The sequence below is a fragment of the Pituophis catenifer genome, unplaced genomic scaffold, assembly GCF_029215685.1.
Source record: "Pituophis catenifer annectens isolate HBS135680 unplaced genomic scaffold, rPitCat1.0.hap2 SCAF_18, whole genome shotgun sequence".
Taxonomy (NCBI): domain Eukaryota; kingdom Metazoa; phylum Chordata; class Lepidosauria; order Squamata; family Colubridae; genus Pituophis; species Pituophis catenifer.
The window spans coordinates 347,570-362,659 of NW_027256898.1; the positions used below are offsets into that span (position 1 = coordinate 347,570).

Here is a 15,090-nt window from a genome sequence, read left to right on the forward strand (position 1 = left end):
ACTCCGCTGTCAGCCTGGCCTCCTGGGCCCTGGAAGCTTTCAAGAAGAGACTGGACTGCCCTCTGTCAGAAATGGGTCTCCTGCTTGGGCAGGGGGTTGGACTAGATGACCTGCAAGGTCCCTTCTGACTCTGTTATTCTATGACAAGCCCAGGAAAGTGGCCCTCCTTCGCGTGGGAAGCCGCCTGGCAAATGGCCGATCCAATTTAAGTGATTTGTGGAAAATATCTGCAGAAGTATCAAAAACCGAGGCAGAGATTCCAGTGCCGTCTTAAGAATCAAGCTGTGAATCTGGTACGGACGTTAAACTGCCTCTGGACAGGATTTCCAAAGAAAACGGTGTCTTTGGCATCAAGTTGGGGATATTTCTACTTCTCTAAAAAAAAGAGTTGCGTTGGCACAAACGGCGACGTTTTGGTCCTTGTGGGTGAATTTATGCCCGTTTCGGTTTTTCTCTTCTTGGGCTAAGTTTGGTGAGAGGTTTTTCTGGAGGAAGGGCTGGCCAAAAGGTTAAAGAAGTCCCTTCGCCTGAATTAAGGAGATTTAAGATGAATTTAAGACGCCGCGAAGCCTTCCTTCTCACTGAGGCGAACGGCTGTTTGCAAACACACCTGCACACAAACCCACAAACGACACCAGCTTTTCAAGCAAGTAACTGATGCTTTTTCACCGTAAGAATACTTCGCAATCAGTAGAAGTCTTTGTAGCAGAGTTTTCCCTGGAAAATTATTTGGCTTCAGCAAAAGTTTCCCGGGGCTCAAATGTTTAAAATCTCTCTGTTTCTCCTTCTGCATTTAAAAATGCACTCTCAATTGTTGTAGTTTTTCTTTTTTACTGCTTTTTCTACAATATTTTATTTTTCTATAATAATTGTACAGATAGTCCTTGACTTACAAACACAATTGAGTCCAAAATTTCTGTTGTTAACTGAGACATTTAAGTGAGTTTTGCTCCATTTTATGAATTGCCACAGTTGTTAAGTGAATCATTGCAGTTGTTAGGTTGTTAAGGGAATCTGGCTCCCCCTTTGACTTTGCTTGTCAGAAGGTGAACAAGGCAAAAGGGGATCAAGCGACCCCGGGATACGGCGACCGCCATAAATATGAACCAGTTGCCAAGTATTCTGAGTTTGGATCATGCGACCGTGGAGATACCGCAATGGTTGTAAGTGTGAAAAATGGTCATAAGTCGCTTTTTTCAGTGCAGTGCTAACTTTGAAGAGTCACTAAATGAACCGTTGTAAGTCGAGGACTGCCTGTATTATACTTTTCTACAATTTTGTATTTAATATCCTTATCCCTGCTGGAAGGAAGGAAAGAAGGAAGGAAGGAAGGAAGGAAGGAAGGAAGGAAGGGAAGAAGGAAGGGGAAAGACGGGACTTACGAAGTTTTTCCAACTCTTTCATCTGGAAAACGGCAAAGATGGCGGACTCAATGCTGTAGCCTTCTGCCTCCAGGACTTGGGCAATTAAACTAACGTCCTGACAAGGGAAATGAAATGAGACACCCTGAATAAATTTCAAGGGCCTGAGTTGTGGTGGTAACAGACCTCCCCAAATCCTTCCTGTACAAAACCCTCACCGAGCATCCGGTGGCGTTGTGGACTTTCTGGAGAGCGTCGTCCATTTCCTCCCGAGTTTCTTCTTCCGGCTGCTGCCTCTCCCCCTTCGCCTGGGGCGCCTCCTTGTTTGGGGACTCATTTTGGCAGAGCATCTGGGTAAGAGGAAGGGGAGGACGTGTGTGAGTGTGCGCTTGCGTGGAAAGAGAGGGGTCCCACTGGCTGAGCTTGCAGGCTTGGGAAACCCTGAGGAAAGCTGTAACCCCCATACCCACCCACCCTTTTGCCCCCCAAGCCCACCGGGCAGCCAGCCAGCCAGCCAGCCAACCTCTGTCTGCAGCCAAGCGGGAGCCGCCGAGTTATCGTTGATCTTTCGGACGCTGTCATAGTGCTCGCCGTAGCGATACGCGATGTGCAGCTCTCGGGCGTTGCTCTTGTCTGTCCCGTGGATCTGCGAAAGGAAAAGGGAGGCGTCAGACGGGGGGGGGGGGAAGGGAACTTTGCTTCGGGGGTGAGGTGAGGTAATAAGTTTGCAACACGGAAGGAGGGAAGGAAGGAAAAGGAAGGAAGGAAGGAAGGGGGGGAAGGAGGGAGGGAGGGAGGAACAAACAAACAGAACTAGGAGGTAGATGTGGCTGAAAACCAACTGGATAGAGTTTAACTTCCAGTGCTGACAAGGCCTGCCAGACATTTAACATTTCCCTCTTTTGGTCCTATTAAATGTTACAGCACAAGAGCCACTGGCAAAGGTCCCCGAAACCTCCTTAAGAGGCCTCCAAGCCTTTCCTGAGTTGGGGGGGGGTCGAAAAGTCTCCCCCGCCCCCACCCACCCCTCCCGATGACAAAGCGAAGGGGCAGGCCTTCCAGTGGGGCTGCTGCTTTTCTTGGGAGACCCACCTGCCAGAGGGGGGCGTTTTGCTGGTGAATGACGATGTTCACTTGGTTGTTCCTCGCAAAGGCTACGATGGCGTCGTTGCCAGCAAATGTACCCGGCTGGGCCAAATTGGCAACTGGGAAAAATAAAAAGGAAAGGAAAATTCAAGAGAATGAGAGCATGCAGGCCCAGGAGAAAGAGCAACCCAAGCCCCCCCACCCAAGGAAGGAAGGGAGGGAACAAGTGAAGGATGGAAGGAGGGAGGGAGGGAGGGAGGGAGGGAGGGAGGGAAGGAAGGAAGGAAGGAAGGAAGGAAGGAAGGAAGGAAGGAACGAAGGAACGAAAGAAGGACAGATAGGTGATTGAGACAGAGAGAGGGGGGAGAGAGACATGAGATAGATGGATGGATGGATGGGTGGGTGGAAGGAAGGATGGACGGACGGAGAGATAGGTGACTGAGATAGAGAGAGGGGGAGAGATAGATAGATAGATAGATAGATAGATAGGTGGGTGGAAGGAAGGAAGGAAGGAAGGAAGGAAGGGCCACTAAGGCACCCCAATTCCTTAGAGGTCCCTGGAAAGGAAAGAAAACCAAGTTGGCTCCTGGGCTACTCTGCAGGAAAGAGTGGCGCAAGGGGGGCGGTTGGTGAAAAAGACACCATGGAGATTGAAGGATGAAAGGAAGAGCAAGCTGGCTGAGGGAGCCGCTCGGAGGGAGCCGCAGGGGACACTCACTGTGCTTCTCGAAAGGGACGTCATCCTCCACGAAGGGCTCAAAGTCCGCCCGCTGTTGGACCATGTAGGCCACGGTGTCCTGCCGGTGCTTGAGGTGGTTCCGCGAGTGGCCCTCCAGCTGATCCCCGAGGGCCCTGAACAGGCAGTTCCTGGTTGGGGGAAGAGAGAGAGAGAGAGAACAGAGAGGTGGAAGAGGGCCAGAAGGATGGATCGGTCCCAGCACTGATGGGCTCCACCTTTGAAGAGTCTGGCTCAGGGACTGACTGGTGTTTTACCTGACTTTATTCCAATTATTATTGGATTTATGTATTCTACCTTTCGCTCTCATTCCTTGTTGCGGATCTTATATTTGTTTTTATTTATTACAGTACTCACTTATCTCCTGCCTTTATTATTTTTACAAATAACACTTTACTTTTATTTTATTTATTACGTTTTTTCTGCTGCTCATTCTCCCCTACAAGGTGACTCTGGGCGGCATAAAAACTTCACCTGTATTTATATTCGCTCACTTTTTAAAGTTGCTCTCTGGCCACTATTGGATTGGATCGACTTGACTCGTGCCTGCGAGATGGGCGGCATATAATTTATAAATCAAAATAAAATAAAAAGGCTCTAGTCCTCAGTGAGGAGCAGAGCAGAAGGGAGACCAGGCAACAAAGAGGGCGTGGCCTAGTGTCGAAGGAGACCTACGCGGATCTGGGCCGGGTCCCCCTCACCAGCCCAGCCCACCTGACAGGGTCGTTGTGTGTGTGTGGAGGGGGGGGAAGCCCCCCAACACGAATCAGGCTGGTCGCCCACAATGACGTCAGAGCCGCGCCACGTAGCCGTCGTGGGCGAGGGGCGTGGCTTCCTTACCCGTCGCCCGGCACTTCGCGCAGGCGCAGTCCGAGCGCTCTCAGCTGCTCGTTGAGACCGCCGCCGTCGTGTTCGCCCTCGCCCTGGGCCCGGTTGCGCCTCTCGCGGGCCAGCGCTCTCCGAGCCGCCCGCTCGTCCCGCTTCCGCTCCACCTCCGCCTTCCCGGGCCGCGCCCGCGCCGCCTGCTTGCGGGACATCGCCGCCGCTGCCGTCGGTGCGGCCTTCGTCACTACGCCTGCGCTGCCTTGCGACGGACGTAGGAGCCTATAGAGGGGAGTGCCAGAGCGGAGAGGGAATCAGGCGGTAAAAGTGGGAGCCCACGTGGTGGAGGACTGGAATTACACCTGGTGGATGGCCGTGGGTTTTCATTTCTCTCCGCCCAGGGCAGAAAAAGAGCCTAAAGAGAGTTTTCGACCTTTTTCTCCCCCCTTTACTGTAAGCAAAATCTTGAAGTGACTTAATTCTTATTAAACCGGAATAGAATTGGCTGGTTTAAAGGCTGGTGTCTTGCAGCACCCCCTTCAATTGGGATTGTTCTGCACACTTCTTTACTTACTCAAGTTTCACAGCTGCTCATCTCACATTTATTAGGGGTCTGTAGGTGGCTTACGATAAAAAATACATCATTTAGAACAAAAAGCAACCACAACAACTAGACGCACAGGATCAACTCTGTCATCCAAACCACGGATGCATAAAGGAATCCAAAGTGGAGGTGGATGATCCTAGGAATAAGGGGAAATTTCCTAACCATCCGTGGGATGGGTTTGCCTCCAGAAGTCGTGGGCGCTCCATCCTTGGAGGCCTTCGAGAGGAGATTGGACAGCCGTTTGTCCAGAACGGTACAAGGTCTCCTGCTTGGGCTGGGGGTTGGACTAGAAGACCTCTGAGGCCCCTTTCAACTTTCAGGCTCTTCAAACAATTGCACAACCCGAAGAGTCTTGAAAGTGGATCAGCCCGGAGTCTTGGCAGGCCTCGTAGGTCGCTCAACCTCAAGCGGCCAAGGGGAAAGCGAAGGCATGTTCCGTTAATTTATCACCCTGACCTCTGCCCATTATTTATTATTTATTGGCCTTGTTTTTTCTTTTACTAGCCCTTTCCAGAGAAGGGCCACTTCACAGCAGCTGAATTAAAGCCACTGCAGCCATCGGGTTGTCTCCTCGGGATGCATTTTATCAGCCTGGTGGTCTCCAGGGCAAGTTTCTGCCAATAAATAAACCTGTGTGGTTATCGAGGGAGTCCTGGATCCGTTGAATGCTCCAAACCTGAGCTGTAGCCCTCGCATCTCACACAGCCTGGGTTCTCTCCCCCCCCCCCACCCCAATGCTTTTCCAAGGCCCTCGCTTGCTCCATTTCCACGAAAGTTCCTCGCGAGGGTCTGGCCCTCTCCAGTCCTCCCTTGCAGGAATAGCTGGTTGGCAGATGGCTTCCCGGGCAGAGATCTGTCCTAACGGCAGGAGCCGCTGCTCTTTCTAGAAGGCTTTGTGGTGTTTTGCTGGTTATCAGGAGTTGGTTTTCAGCCATGGCTACCCCGTGGAAAGCAGGGTTAATCAGTAACTGAGCAGCCGGTGAAGGGCGACCCTGCTCAGTTCTTCAGGGATCACTATTTGTTGACTCAAGCACGTTTATGCCACTTTTATCCCGTTTCGCTCAATCCCGTTGGCTGTTACCATGTTTGGTTTAAAGATAATCTTTTTTTCAGAATGGATGCACCCTTCACCTCATCTAACCTTTCCCGGAACTAGAGAAAGACAGGCCAGAGATGAGAATTTCTTTAATCACTGTATCCAAATGGAACTTGACAATGTATTTTAATTTTTTTTTAGCAAACAAAATACGTCCAGGTTGACCTACTGCTACAGTAACAGAACACCAAGAGTCGGAAGGGACCTTGGAGGTCTTCTAGCCCAACCCCAGGCCCCTCATGCAGGAAACCCTAGACCAATTTCATGGTCCAGGTAGATCCATCTACCTTAGGGTCCCCTGGCGGGATGGGTTCTCAAGTGAATGGGATCACACTCGTCTTTCGCGCCCTCTGTGGAAGCAACCGAGGCAGAACGTTCTCCCTTCAACACTTAACTTCAAGCGTTTTTCTGAGAATTCTTGTGTTTTGGAAAGGCCCTTAAGGTGTGTTGACCAAGGTCTCAAAGGAACACACCCATTTTCAGGTGGCAAACAAACCATCTCGTACTTGAGTTGGTGAAGTCTACTTGGCTGCTCCAACCTGTCCTCCGGTGACCTGCAGCCCAGACCTCCTCCTGCCGGTCCAGGGCATCGTCCCAAGCCTGTCAACCTGATCTCCTAGCAATGCAGGAGGGAGGCCCTCTGCTCAGAGACGATTGCCACCAAATATGGCCGTGATACACTCAGGGCTCCGGCTGAGTCATATTCCTTTTCTTAACTGAAACCAGCTTGGTAAAAGATCTCGAAGGGGTTTGAGAGACGAGCTTTCAGATTCAAGCCGCTTTTCAAAACTTTGAAGCCATCTTCTGCAGCCTGCTGAGAAATTGGGACTTCTGAGGTTTCGGTCTCCATTTTTTCTGGAGATGACCATCTTGAAGAAATCAGATTATTCCTTCCCTTTTTTTTATTTACATGAAAAATGAATTTATGGACATCTGTCAGTCAAAGGATGGCCACGTGGGGGATTCTAGGCTATTGGTTCAATGCTTTTGTGTAGAAATCCTGAAAATCCCGGTAAAACTCCCTCTTGAAGAGCATCAACTTGTTGCGCAATGAAAAACACAACACAACATCCAGTCTCTCGCCCGCTTGGGACCCCCACTCACAAAACCAACCTCCCCCAAGGCTGTCTGTCCACGGATGACCATCTATTATTATTTTTTTGCAGGTTTCTCCCCAAGATCTTCCCATAAAGAAAACATCGGAGCATCCCAGCTATTTGGGCTTATCAAATGGGGCGGGGGAGGGGGGGAGAGAGCACCTTATGTGTTTCAGATTCTCCCAGGTCTGCTATAAGCAGAAAAAGTATATTTTCTTGAATTTCACAGCGGGCAGCTCTTGAGTTCCTGGCCCCAGTGAATGAGGCTCTCCCATCACCTGCTCAGGAGAAAAGGAGGCCGGAGTTACGTACCAAATATTGTTTTCTTCTAGGAAAAGGAAAGACGAACTCTTTTTGTCTGCCTTGGTAGACACGATTTCTCTGGCCACACCATTTGCCCATTTCCTCTACAGGGAGGACGTTCCCGCTTCCATTCAACTCAACTTCCTAGTCCTCAGCTTTTCTGAAATTCCAAGTATAATCCGCAAACGCAGGGAAGCCTGCTCTGGGAAGATAGTCTAAATGCTTCCATCGGAGTGTCAACACTTTTATCTCAAGCACCAGATCCCAGCTACAAATGAAACCTTCACATCTAAAGCCTCTGAATTTATCTAAAGACGGCAGCTTGCTCTGATGAACTGGAGAATTCTTACTTCTAAGCCCTCAACTGCCACCCTAAAGCCACCTGCGGGAAGCACAACGTTCCTAGCCGAGAGTATTAAACTCCAGGTGGAATTCAACAAAACTTGCTTACAAGCTGAGTGCAAGTGTTACAAATCTAGTTGTTTGTTAAGAGGAGGATGTGCCATCTGAACACACACGCTGTTCCTGACCAATGGCTGAAAATGCAAATACTGTTTTCTGCCATTCTGAGCGGCCAAATACTCAAAATCCCCAGTTCGAGCCCTAAAATATATTGAATGGCGAAACACAACGGAACATGCCTAAATTTGAGAAGAACACCTAGAAGCACGGGACCTGCTGGTAGTCGAGAAGGGTTGACCAAAGACTTCTGCAAAATCCCTCTGCCGTTTGCTCTTTCCTGGGGACACTGGCCTGACTTTCAAGTCCCCTTGAGCAGCTTCTCACTGGGAGGGTCATCTCCTCACCCCAAAAGTCAGTTGCCTGTTGTACAAAGAAGTTCAGTCCAGGGATTTCCCAGGGTTTTCCTGTAATAATCCAGAAATTTCTCTGTTTACAATATCTCATCCATCAGCACTGCCCCAGGCTGGGCCGGACTGGCCAGCATGGAATCAGAATCACAGCCAGACCACACTGAGCAATTCTTAAGACCTTTATTTAAGAGATGCTTGCAGTTTGACGTGAAAAAATCAGGTGTATTCATACAAATTAAAAATGAGGTTCTTAAAAATCCCAACTTGACCAGATATATGAAACAATTTAAAAACCTTTAAAGGTGTATTGAGAAAAAACAGGCCTTTTAAAAAACATGTTTGTCGCTCCCAAAAGGAGGAGACAGCTTTATAGGTAAAAATAATAGAAATCCCGTGCTGCATAGATAATGCAGAGAGTTCGAGGAGTTATCTGGTCAACAGCAAAAAGCAAGCACTTAAGGTCTTCCGTTCCAATTCTTCCGTTCATATTTCTTATTGCTGGAATTTCAGATTCTGCTTTATTTCAGACTCTCTCTCTTCTTTGATGACTAAACTGGAAATAGAAAGAAAGCCACAAGTAATAGGACCTTGTCCCCCCACCTCCCACGCACCCTGCCAAAATCCACGGTGGGTCCCGGCTCAAGGTTCCCACCATCCCTTATCCATCGAAAGCAATTGAACCCAGAGTTGGCAGGTTCAGATCACATCCTAAAAGCAGGCAGACAAAACAGGCAATTGTGCAGTCCTATTTTGTTCCTTTGTTCCTTTTGTTTTTTCTCTCTTCAGGTGAGGCCTGAAGCCTCTTCTTTGAGTACTGGGCCAAAGAGCCACTTCCGAGTTCACCGCAGCAGAAAATCGATCGCAGGACTCGCAGGGGAAAAGGGCTCCCCCCAAAAGGAAACAATGGGCTACATACAGAGATCCATAATGCAGACTGTTCTAAGCAAGCGCAGTTATGTGGGGGTGTCTGATGCCCAAACAATGTCTATTCTGCATTAACTGGAGTGCCTACTTTGCATAATACAGGCAAGCCCCCAGAATTGAGCCCAAAATTTCCATTGCTAACTGAGACTCTGGCTCTCCTCTCTCTCAGCCACTCACCCGGATGATGGTAGAGATGGTAAGCCGGCATTTACTCAGCCCCGCCCTGCTCGGCCTCGGGAGCGGACGTGTTCTCAGCTGATGGTTCGGCTGCCTTGGTCTCTTTGCCATCTTGTGGTTTAGGGTTCTCTGGGCGTCTGCGTCGGTAGTTGAAGTTGCGACGGTACCGACGCTGAGGTGGCTGCTGACCCTGGACCTCATCTGCTTGGTTCTCCTTGTCTTCTTCGTTGCCTTCCTCCCGGGGCTGTCGCTGGCGAGGAGGACCCCTGAAAAACCCGGTCACGCTTGAGACATTTCACCTTGGCTTTTACGGCCGGGCCCACTCTGGATGCTGCAGGGCCAACGGCACGGCCTGCAGGGACTCACCTGCGATAGCGCGGTCTGTAACCCCGATAGAGGTTCTGTCTGACAGGCCTGCCTTGTTCCCCTGCACCCTGGTTGTCGGTGCCCTGCGGGACGGAGGAGGGACGTGCTGAAGCCGGCCCATGAAAGCCGACTTCTACGGACATATGCAGGCTCTCAGAATTATAGTCTGGCCATCATGTATTAACTGAGGCCTCCCATTTAAAAAAAATTAAAAAAAAAAAATTCAAAAGTTGCTTTCGTTCTGAGCCAGCTCGTTCTGTTCCCAGCAGATGCACCACTAGCACCGGTTAAGGTCATGCAACCCTACTTCCGATTTCCACACACCCGGGAACAATTTTCCTTCAGCAGCCCCCCAACCTCCCCCCGAAACAAGCAAGCAAGCAAACAGAAGAGCAATCAGTAAGTTACCTCCACTAGGTCTCCTTGCACAGGGGCATTGGAGTACTGTGGCCGCCGGCCGTAGGGCCGACGCATGTAGTAAGGGGGGTACCGCCTCCTGCGGTAGGGGCGGCGCTGTTGGGACTGCCCTTCCGGCAAGTTCTCTGACCCCTCATTCTTTTCCCCACTCTCGCTGTTTTGGTAATTTTGTGGGTAGTTGCGCGGAGGGCCTCTGCGCCGAGGGTATCGTCTGTACTGGTTACGGTCTGCTGCGTATTTGCTGCCTTGCACGGGAACACCGCCAGGACCTGTAACATTGGCTGCCTCTGCTCCCTAAAAAGGAAAGTTCCCCCATTGTGGTCAGTAAGCATCAGCCCCCTCCCTTTGGGGCTGCCCCAAAGGCTCCTCACCCACCTTTTCGCCTTCAACCACATCAAACTCCACAGTTTCTCCATCTCCTACACTGCGAAGGTATTTCCTGGGGTTATTCTTCTTGATAGCAGTCTGAGGAGGAAAGGGGGAAGGTGTTAGAGATAAGACGGAAACGGATTGGAAATGTTCTGGTGAAAGTCTATGTTTGAGAAGAAGGTGGAGTGGAGAGCAATGCGACCGAAAGGTCAGCAAGAAATATATGAGAAGCAATTGTGGGATACAGAAGATACAGAGTTGGAAGGGACCTTGGAGGCCTTCTTGTCCAGCCCCGCGTTCAAGTAGGGGACCTTAAGACCATTTCTGTCAAATGGTTGTGTGCTTCTCCAAAGTCAAGGCCTCTCTCGTGGCTGGGGCAGACAAGACCAGGAATCTGACTACTAGGCTTTTAAGGACAGAGAAACTGGCACTATTCTTCTGTTTCCTCTCCTAAACCTGTAGGTTTTTTCTGTCATACACACCACAATGCCGTTAATTTGTTCCTAACTGATGCCTCAAGCAAAGCAGACAAAAGTCTGTTCCCAGGGACAAAAGCACATGGAAGGTGGGAAGGCCAGGACAAGGACCAACAAGCTCACACGATGCAACGTTCACTTAGCAGAGCCCGTGGCAGACAAATAATACTAAAGGAAGGTTTAAGAAATAAGTAACTAGAAAGAAATCTGCACTTCTGTGGACATGCGTAGGCTCTCAGAATTATAGTTTAATCATGCATTAACTGAAATCTCCCATTAAAAGAAAAAACTTGAAAAAACTCAAAAAGTTCTTTTTGTTCTGAGCCAGCAGACTTTCTCCCTCCAACCCACTTCTCTCTGTTTCAGAGCAAGGCAGAAAATGCTACCATTTCCTCAAAAGCTAGCAAATCCGGCTGCATAAACAAACAAATCTCACCTGGTGGACAAACACATCTTCCTTGGTGTCATTCCTGCAAAACAAGGAGTATCCATTTCAGAAAACATTTGACACAAAAGGACCGGCATTCTCTGGCAAGGAGTGGTACAACACTTGGATGGAGGCCAATCCAAGGCTGGGCCCTGCCAAGGAGAGAGTGAGATCGTCCCCAGTCTACGCCCTCCGCTTTCTTGAGCTAAAAATACAGGAGGCGGTGATTAACTTGACGTTTCAGATTTCTTGTTTGCAAACTCCTGCAATTAACCAAGGGCCAAGGCTGGAAAGGTAGGCCAGGCGTATTGTTGACTATGTGACAGCTCTCTTCTGCAGAGGCAGTTTCATGGATTTTTGATGCAAAGCAACTCTCAGGAATGCAAAGGCCATACAATAAGAAAAGAGATGTGCGTTTGAGCTGGGGCGTGCATGTGTGTGGATTACTTTCTAAATACAATTTCTCCTTTCAGGCTGATGTTTACATAGGACAGAATAAAAGCAGTGGGGATTCCTCTGCCTGAAAGGACCCAAAGTCTTCACGAGCCCAGCCCAGATGAATCATACTGCTTGGCACAAGAGCAAGGTCAACAGCTGCAATCAGGTAGGAAACATCAACCTTTCCAGCGAAACATTTTGCCAGGTGGTGCACCTTCACGTGGGAAGTGCCACAGTTGGGACACACAATTTAAACCTCCTGCCCAGGGAGAATGATTTCCACAGGGAAGGGCGGTCCAGCCGTGCAAAGGTGAAGGACCTTCTCAGCACCTTAAAATACGTAGTGTAGTTTTGAGAGGACTATAAAAATAAGGGAAACACCCAGAACTTAACTGAATGTTAAAATGTTACATTCCAGAACATTTATTGGGCATTATTTGTAGTGTGCTGGTAAAGTATGACTCAGAATCCAAAGAATGCATGAATAACTGGATGCAGAACTTGAATGCAGTCGTCAGAGTGGGCACAATAGGGATTTCAAGAGAAATTTGAATCAAGTAACTGGAACCACCTTTTGTGTGGACAATTATTGCAAGCCTCTCTCTGCTTATTGGAAGGGCCATCTGCTCCCTTCCATGCAAGAAAGGCTCACCATTTGTAACCCTAAGAATGGGGATGCATACTTATTGTCAGCTTCTAGACTGGACCAGCTGCCACCCAGGTGCCCGACAGGTCATCTGGTCAGGGAGGGTGGGAACTAACAGTCCAACACACCTGGTGGGACATCATGCGCGTGTCTAAATCAATAGACGATAGCTACAAACTGAAAGTAGTAACTCTGACTTCACTCCCAAGCAGTTGTAACAAGACACACACAGCCCTGGTCACCTCACCTGTTGATGAAGCCATAGCCATTCCTTACGTTGAACCATTTCACTGTCCCCAAAACCTTCGTTGCTGCAAAAGAGAAAAGGTGCAAGACAGGTTAAGAACGAGCCCAGCTCAAGACCTCCGTCCCTCTTGATTTGGATTTCCCACCTAAAAGCCCCACTGTATAATAGGCATTTATCTAGCAGAGATTTCCCTATCTCAGATTCAAAGGCTTGTTTTCATACTGGCAGCCAGAGGAATTTCATCCCAAAGCCCCAGACAAAGAACTCTCCTGACTTACAAGGAGAAGCTGCTGCTAGAACTGTAGAGAAAAATCACAGGAAGCCTGAAAGGTTTCCAACACAGGTCATAATGAACCAGCACCTCCAGTGTCCCAAAGGTGCTCTCCCCCACACCCCCGAAGGCAGCTGGACTTTCTTGATGCTTTCTTTCAAAACGTTTCACTTCTCATCCAAGAAGCTTCTTCAGTTCAGAACATTCTCAAAGAAAGCACCAAGAAAGTCCAGCTGCCTTTTTTGGGGGTGGGGGAAGCACTTTTTGGACAACCAGGACCTGGATGATTGAGAAGCTCCAGAGGCATTTAGCCCCTCCAAGGTGCTGGGATTTTGTTCCTGGCCAAAACCGCAGAGAAAGAAACAGCACCACTGACAGTACTCTATCAAGTGATAATTATATATATATATATATATAATTACTGGTACATTAGCTGTATCCTCATCTTTCCTACTACCTTCTCCTATTGGCATCTTACATTACTTTGTTGCTTGTATGTACAGGTAGTCCTCGACTTGCGACCACAATCAAACCCAAAATTTCTGTTGTGTAGGACGTTTAACAGAGTTTTGCCTCATTTTACGACCTTTCTTCCCACAATTGTTAAGTGAATCACTGCAGTTGGTAAGTTAGTAACAGGCTTGTTAAAGTGAATCTGGCTCCCCCATTGATTTTGCTTGTCAAAAGGTTGCGAAAGGAGATCATGTGACTTTGGAACACAGCAACCATCATAAATACGAACCAGCTGCCCAGAGTGTTTTGAGGTGACCATGGGGATGCTGCAACGGTCATGTGAAAACCAGTTCTAAGTCACTTTTTTCAGTGCCACTGTAACTTGAAACGGTCACTAAGTGAAGTGTTGTAAGTCAAGGACTCCCTGTATTGTAAATGGTAAATATTAAGGGGATATTAACTATATGTTGAATTTTAAAGCCTTCTTATGCTACAGGGGGGCACCCTAGCACCTTTGCTCGGCCCAAAACCCCAGCCTGAGCGGGGAGGGAAGGATTCCTGGGGGCCAAACGGGGGCTCAGCTCCTGCAGGCAGGCTCTGCCAAGGCAAGCAAGGGAAGCCTCCCCATCTCCCCCTCCCTGGCAGCCATCTGCTCCGCACAGCCAACAGCTGACGCCTTCCTTTGCCAGCAGCAGCAGCAGCAGCAGCAGCAACAGCCCACCCAATGCCCCTTCCCCAGCAGACCAGCCAAGGGGGGCCATTGCAAAGCCCCCCCCTTTCCCCAGGCAGGCCCCCAGCGCGCATGTCAGTAAGCAGACAAAGGAAGGAGGTGGGAACCGGCGCCTCTGGCCGTGGGGAGCAGGCGGCACGGCCGGGAGGGGCTTCTGCGCTCGCCCCCCGCCCGCCACTCCCGCCTGACGACCCGAACCCCGAACTGACCACGTTTGAGCCGGGCCAAGGGCCGCGCACGCGCAAAAAAAAAAAAAAAAGGTTCCGCGCGCGGCGGACATCTTGGGCAGCCTCGGCCCCGCCCCCTCCCACGCGCTTTTTCCCCTCACGCCCCTCCCGCCACACTAGGCGCAAGCGCGCTGAGGAGCGCGAACCGCCTCAAAACGGCCGCGGCGCGCGCCTAAAGCGGGTTGGGTGGGGGAGTGAGGAATGGGAATGGAAGGGAGAAGTGGGCGAGCCAATCGGGGAAGCGAGGGATGGCGAGAGCGGCCAATCAGCGGGCGGGACGGCGGGACGTGCGCGAGGGGAAAGGAGGGAGAGGGGAAAACTGAGGGAGGACGGCACGCGCCGCCCGAGGGCCCGCCCACCCTCCCCTCACGCGCACGCGCACGCCGCTTTCTCTCCCCCCCCCTATTTTTTCCTCACCGATGACCTTCTTGTCCCCGCCGGCGGGGGGCGCCGCCAAGCCCAGGCCGCCGTTGGTTCCGTTGCCGCCGCCGCCTCCGCCGCTGCTGTTGCCGCCGTTGCTGGGCTTGGCATCCGCGACGGCCGGGGAGGGGCTCGTGGGCGACGCCAACGGGGCCGCCGCGGGCGGGGCAGCCGCCGGGGCCGCCAGAGTGGCGGCGGAGGGGGGCGCCTGGGTCTCGGCCTCGCTGCTCATGGCGTCGCTGGCTGTCGGTGGACGGTGGTGGTGACTGGCTTTCGCAGCAGCAGCGCCGCCTCCCGCGCGGTGTTGATGGTGACTCGGGGGCCGGCCGTGGGCGGGGGGGGCTGCTCCCTTGCTCCGGGCTCGCTGGGCTCCGCTCTCCGCTCCCGATACCGATCGAACTGGCCACAATGGCGGCGCGCACTCACTAGCCACCCCTCAAGCGCCGCCCCCCGCCCGGCGCTCATTGGCCACCACGCGCTGCCCGTCAGGCGCCGCGCGGCCTAATTGAGCCGCAACGGCGGCCCGAGGTGATTACTGGCGCCTCGTTGGCTCGGGTCTGCCGCCCGTCAGAATCCACGCCC

The 15,090-nt window shown here is 51.0% G+C and overlaps 2 protein-coding genes across 7 annotated transcripts in view; both read right to left on the reverse strand.

Moving 5' to 3' along the window:
* The window catches only part of OTUD3 (OTU deubiquitinase 3), a 28,331-nt gene extending 20,329 nt beyond the window's left edge, over positions 1–8,002 (reverse strand). The window contains exons 1-7 of one of the 5 annotated variants that reach the window (XM_070956051.1): positions 7,118–8,002; positions 4,024–4,287; positions 3,166–3,314; positions 2,454–2,566; positions 1,885–2,007; positions 1,580–1,711; positions 1,383–1,479 (exon numbers count right to left, since the gene is read on the reverse strand). In XM_070956051.1, the coding sequence (XP_070812152.1) occupies positions 1,383–1,479; positions 1,580–1,711; positions 1,885–2,007; positions 2,454–2,566; positions 3,166–3,314; positions 4,024–4,220 (811 nt within the window). In that variant the 5' untranslated portion in view covers positions 4,221–4,287; positions 7,118–8,002. Of the gene's footprint in view, positions 1–1,382; positions 1,480–1,579; positions 1,712–1,884; positions 2,008–2,453; positions 2,567–3,165; positions 3,315–4,023; positions 4,288–4,605 lie in introns of all 5 variants that reach the window. The other 4 variants (XM_070956050.1, XM_070956053.1, XM_070956054.1 and 1 more) reach the window with 4 other exon arrangements.
* Positions 8,003–8,081: 79 nt separating this feature from the next.
* YBX1 (Y-box binding protein 1) lies at positions 8,082–14,835 on the reverse strand. 2 transcript variants are annotated; one of them, XM_070956056.1, is made up of 8 exons: positions 14,506–14,835; positions 12,408–12,471; positions 11,086–11,119; positions 10,180–10,269; positions 9,796–10,098; positions 9,388–9,470; positions 9,022–9,287; positions 8,082–8,473 (listed from the first exon to the last, which is right to left on the reverse strand). In XM_070956056.1, exons 1-7 carry the CDS (start codon positions 14,738–14,740, stop codon positions 9,053–9,055), a joined length of 1,044 nt encoding a protein of 347 aa, XP_070812157.1. In that variant the 5' UTR covers positions 14,741–14,835; the 3' UTR covers positions 8,082–8,473; positions 9,022–9,052. The 2 variants fall into 2 exon arrangements, with proteins under 2 accessions (XP_070812157.1, XP_070812156.1); XM_070956055.1 differs by having other exon boundaries at positions 9,022–9,305.
* Positions 14,836–15,090: the final 255 nt, after the last annotated feature.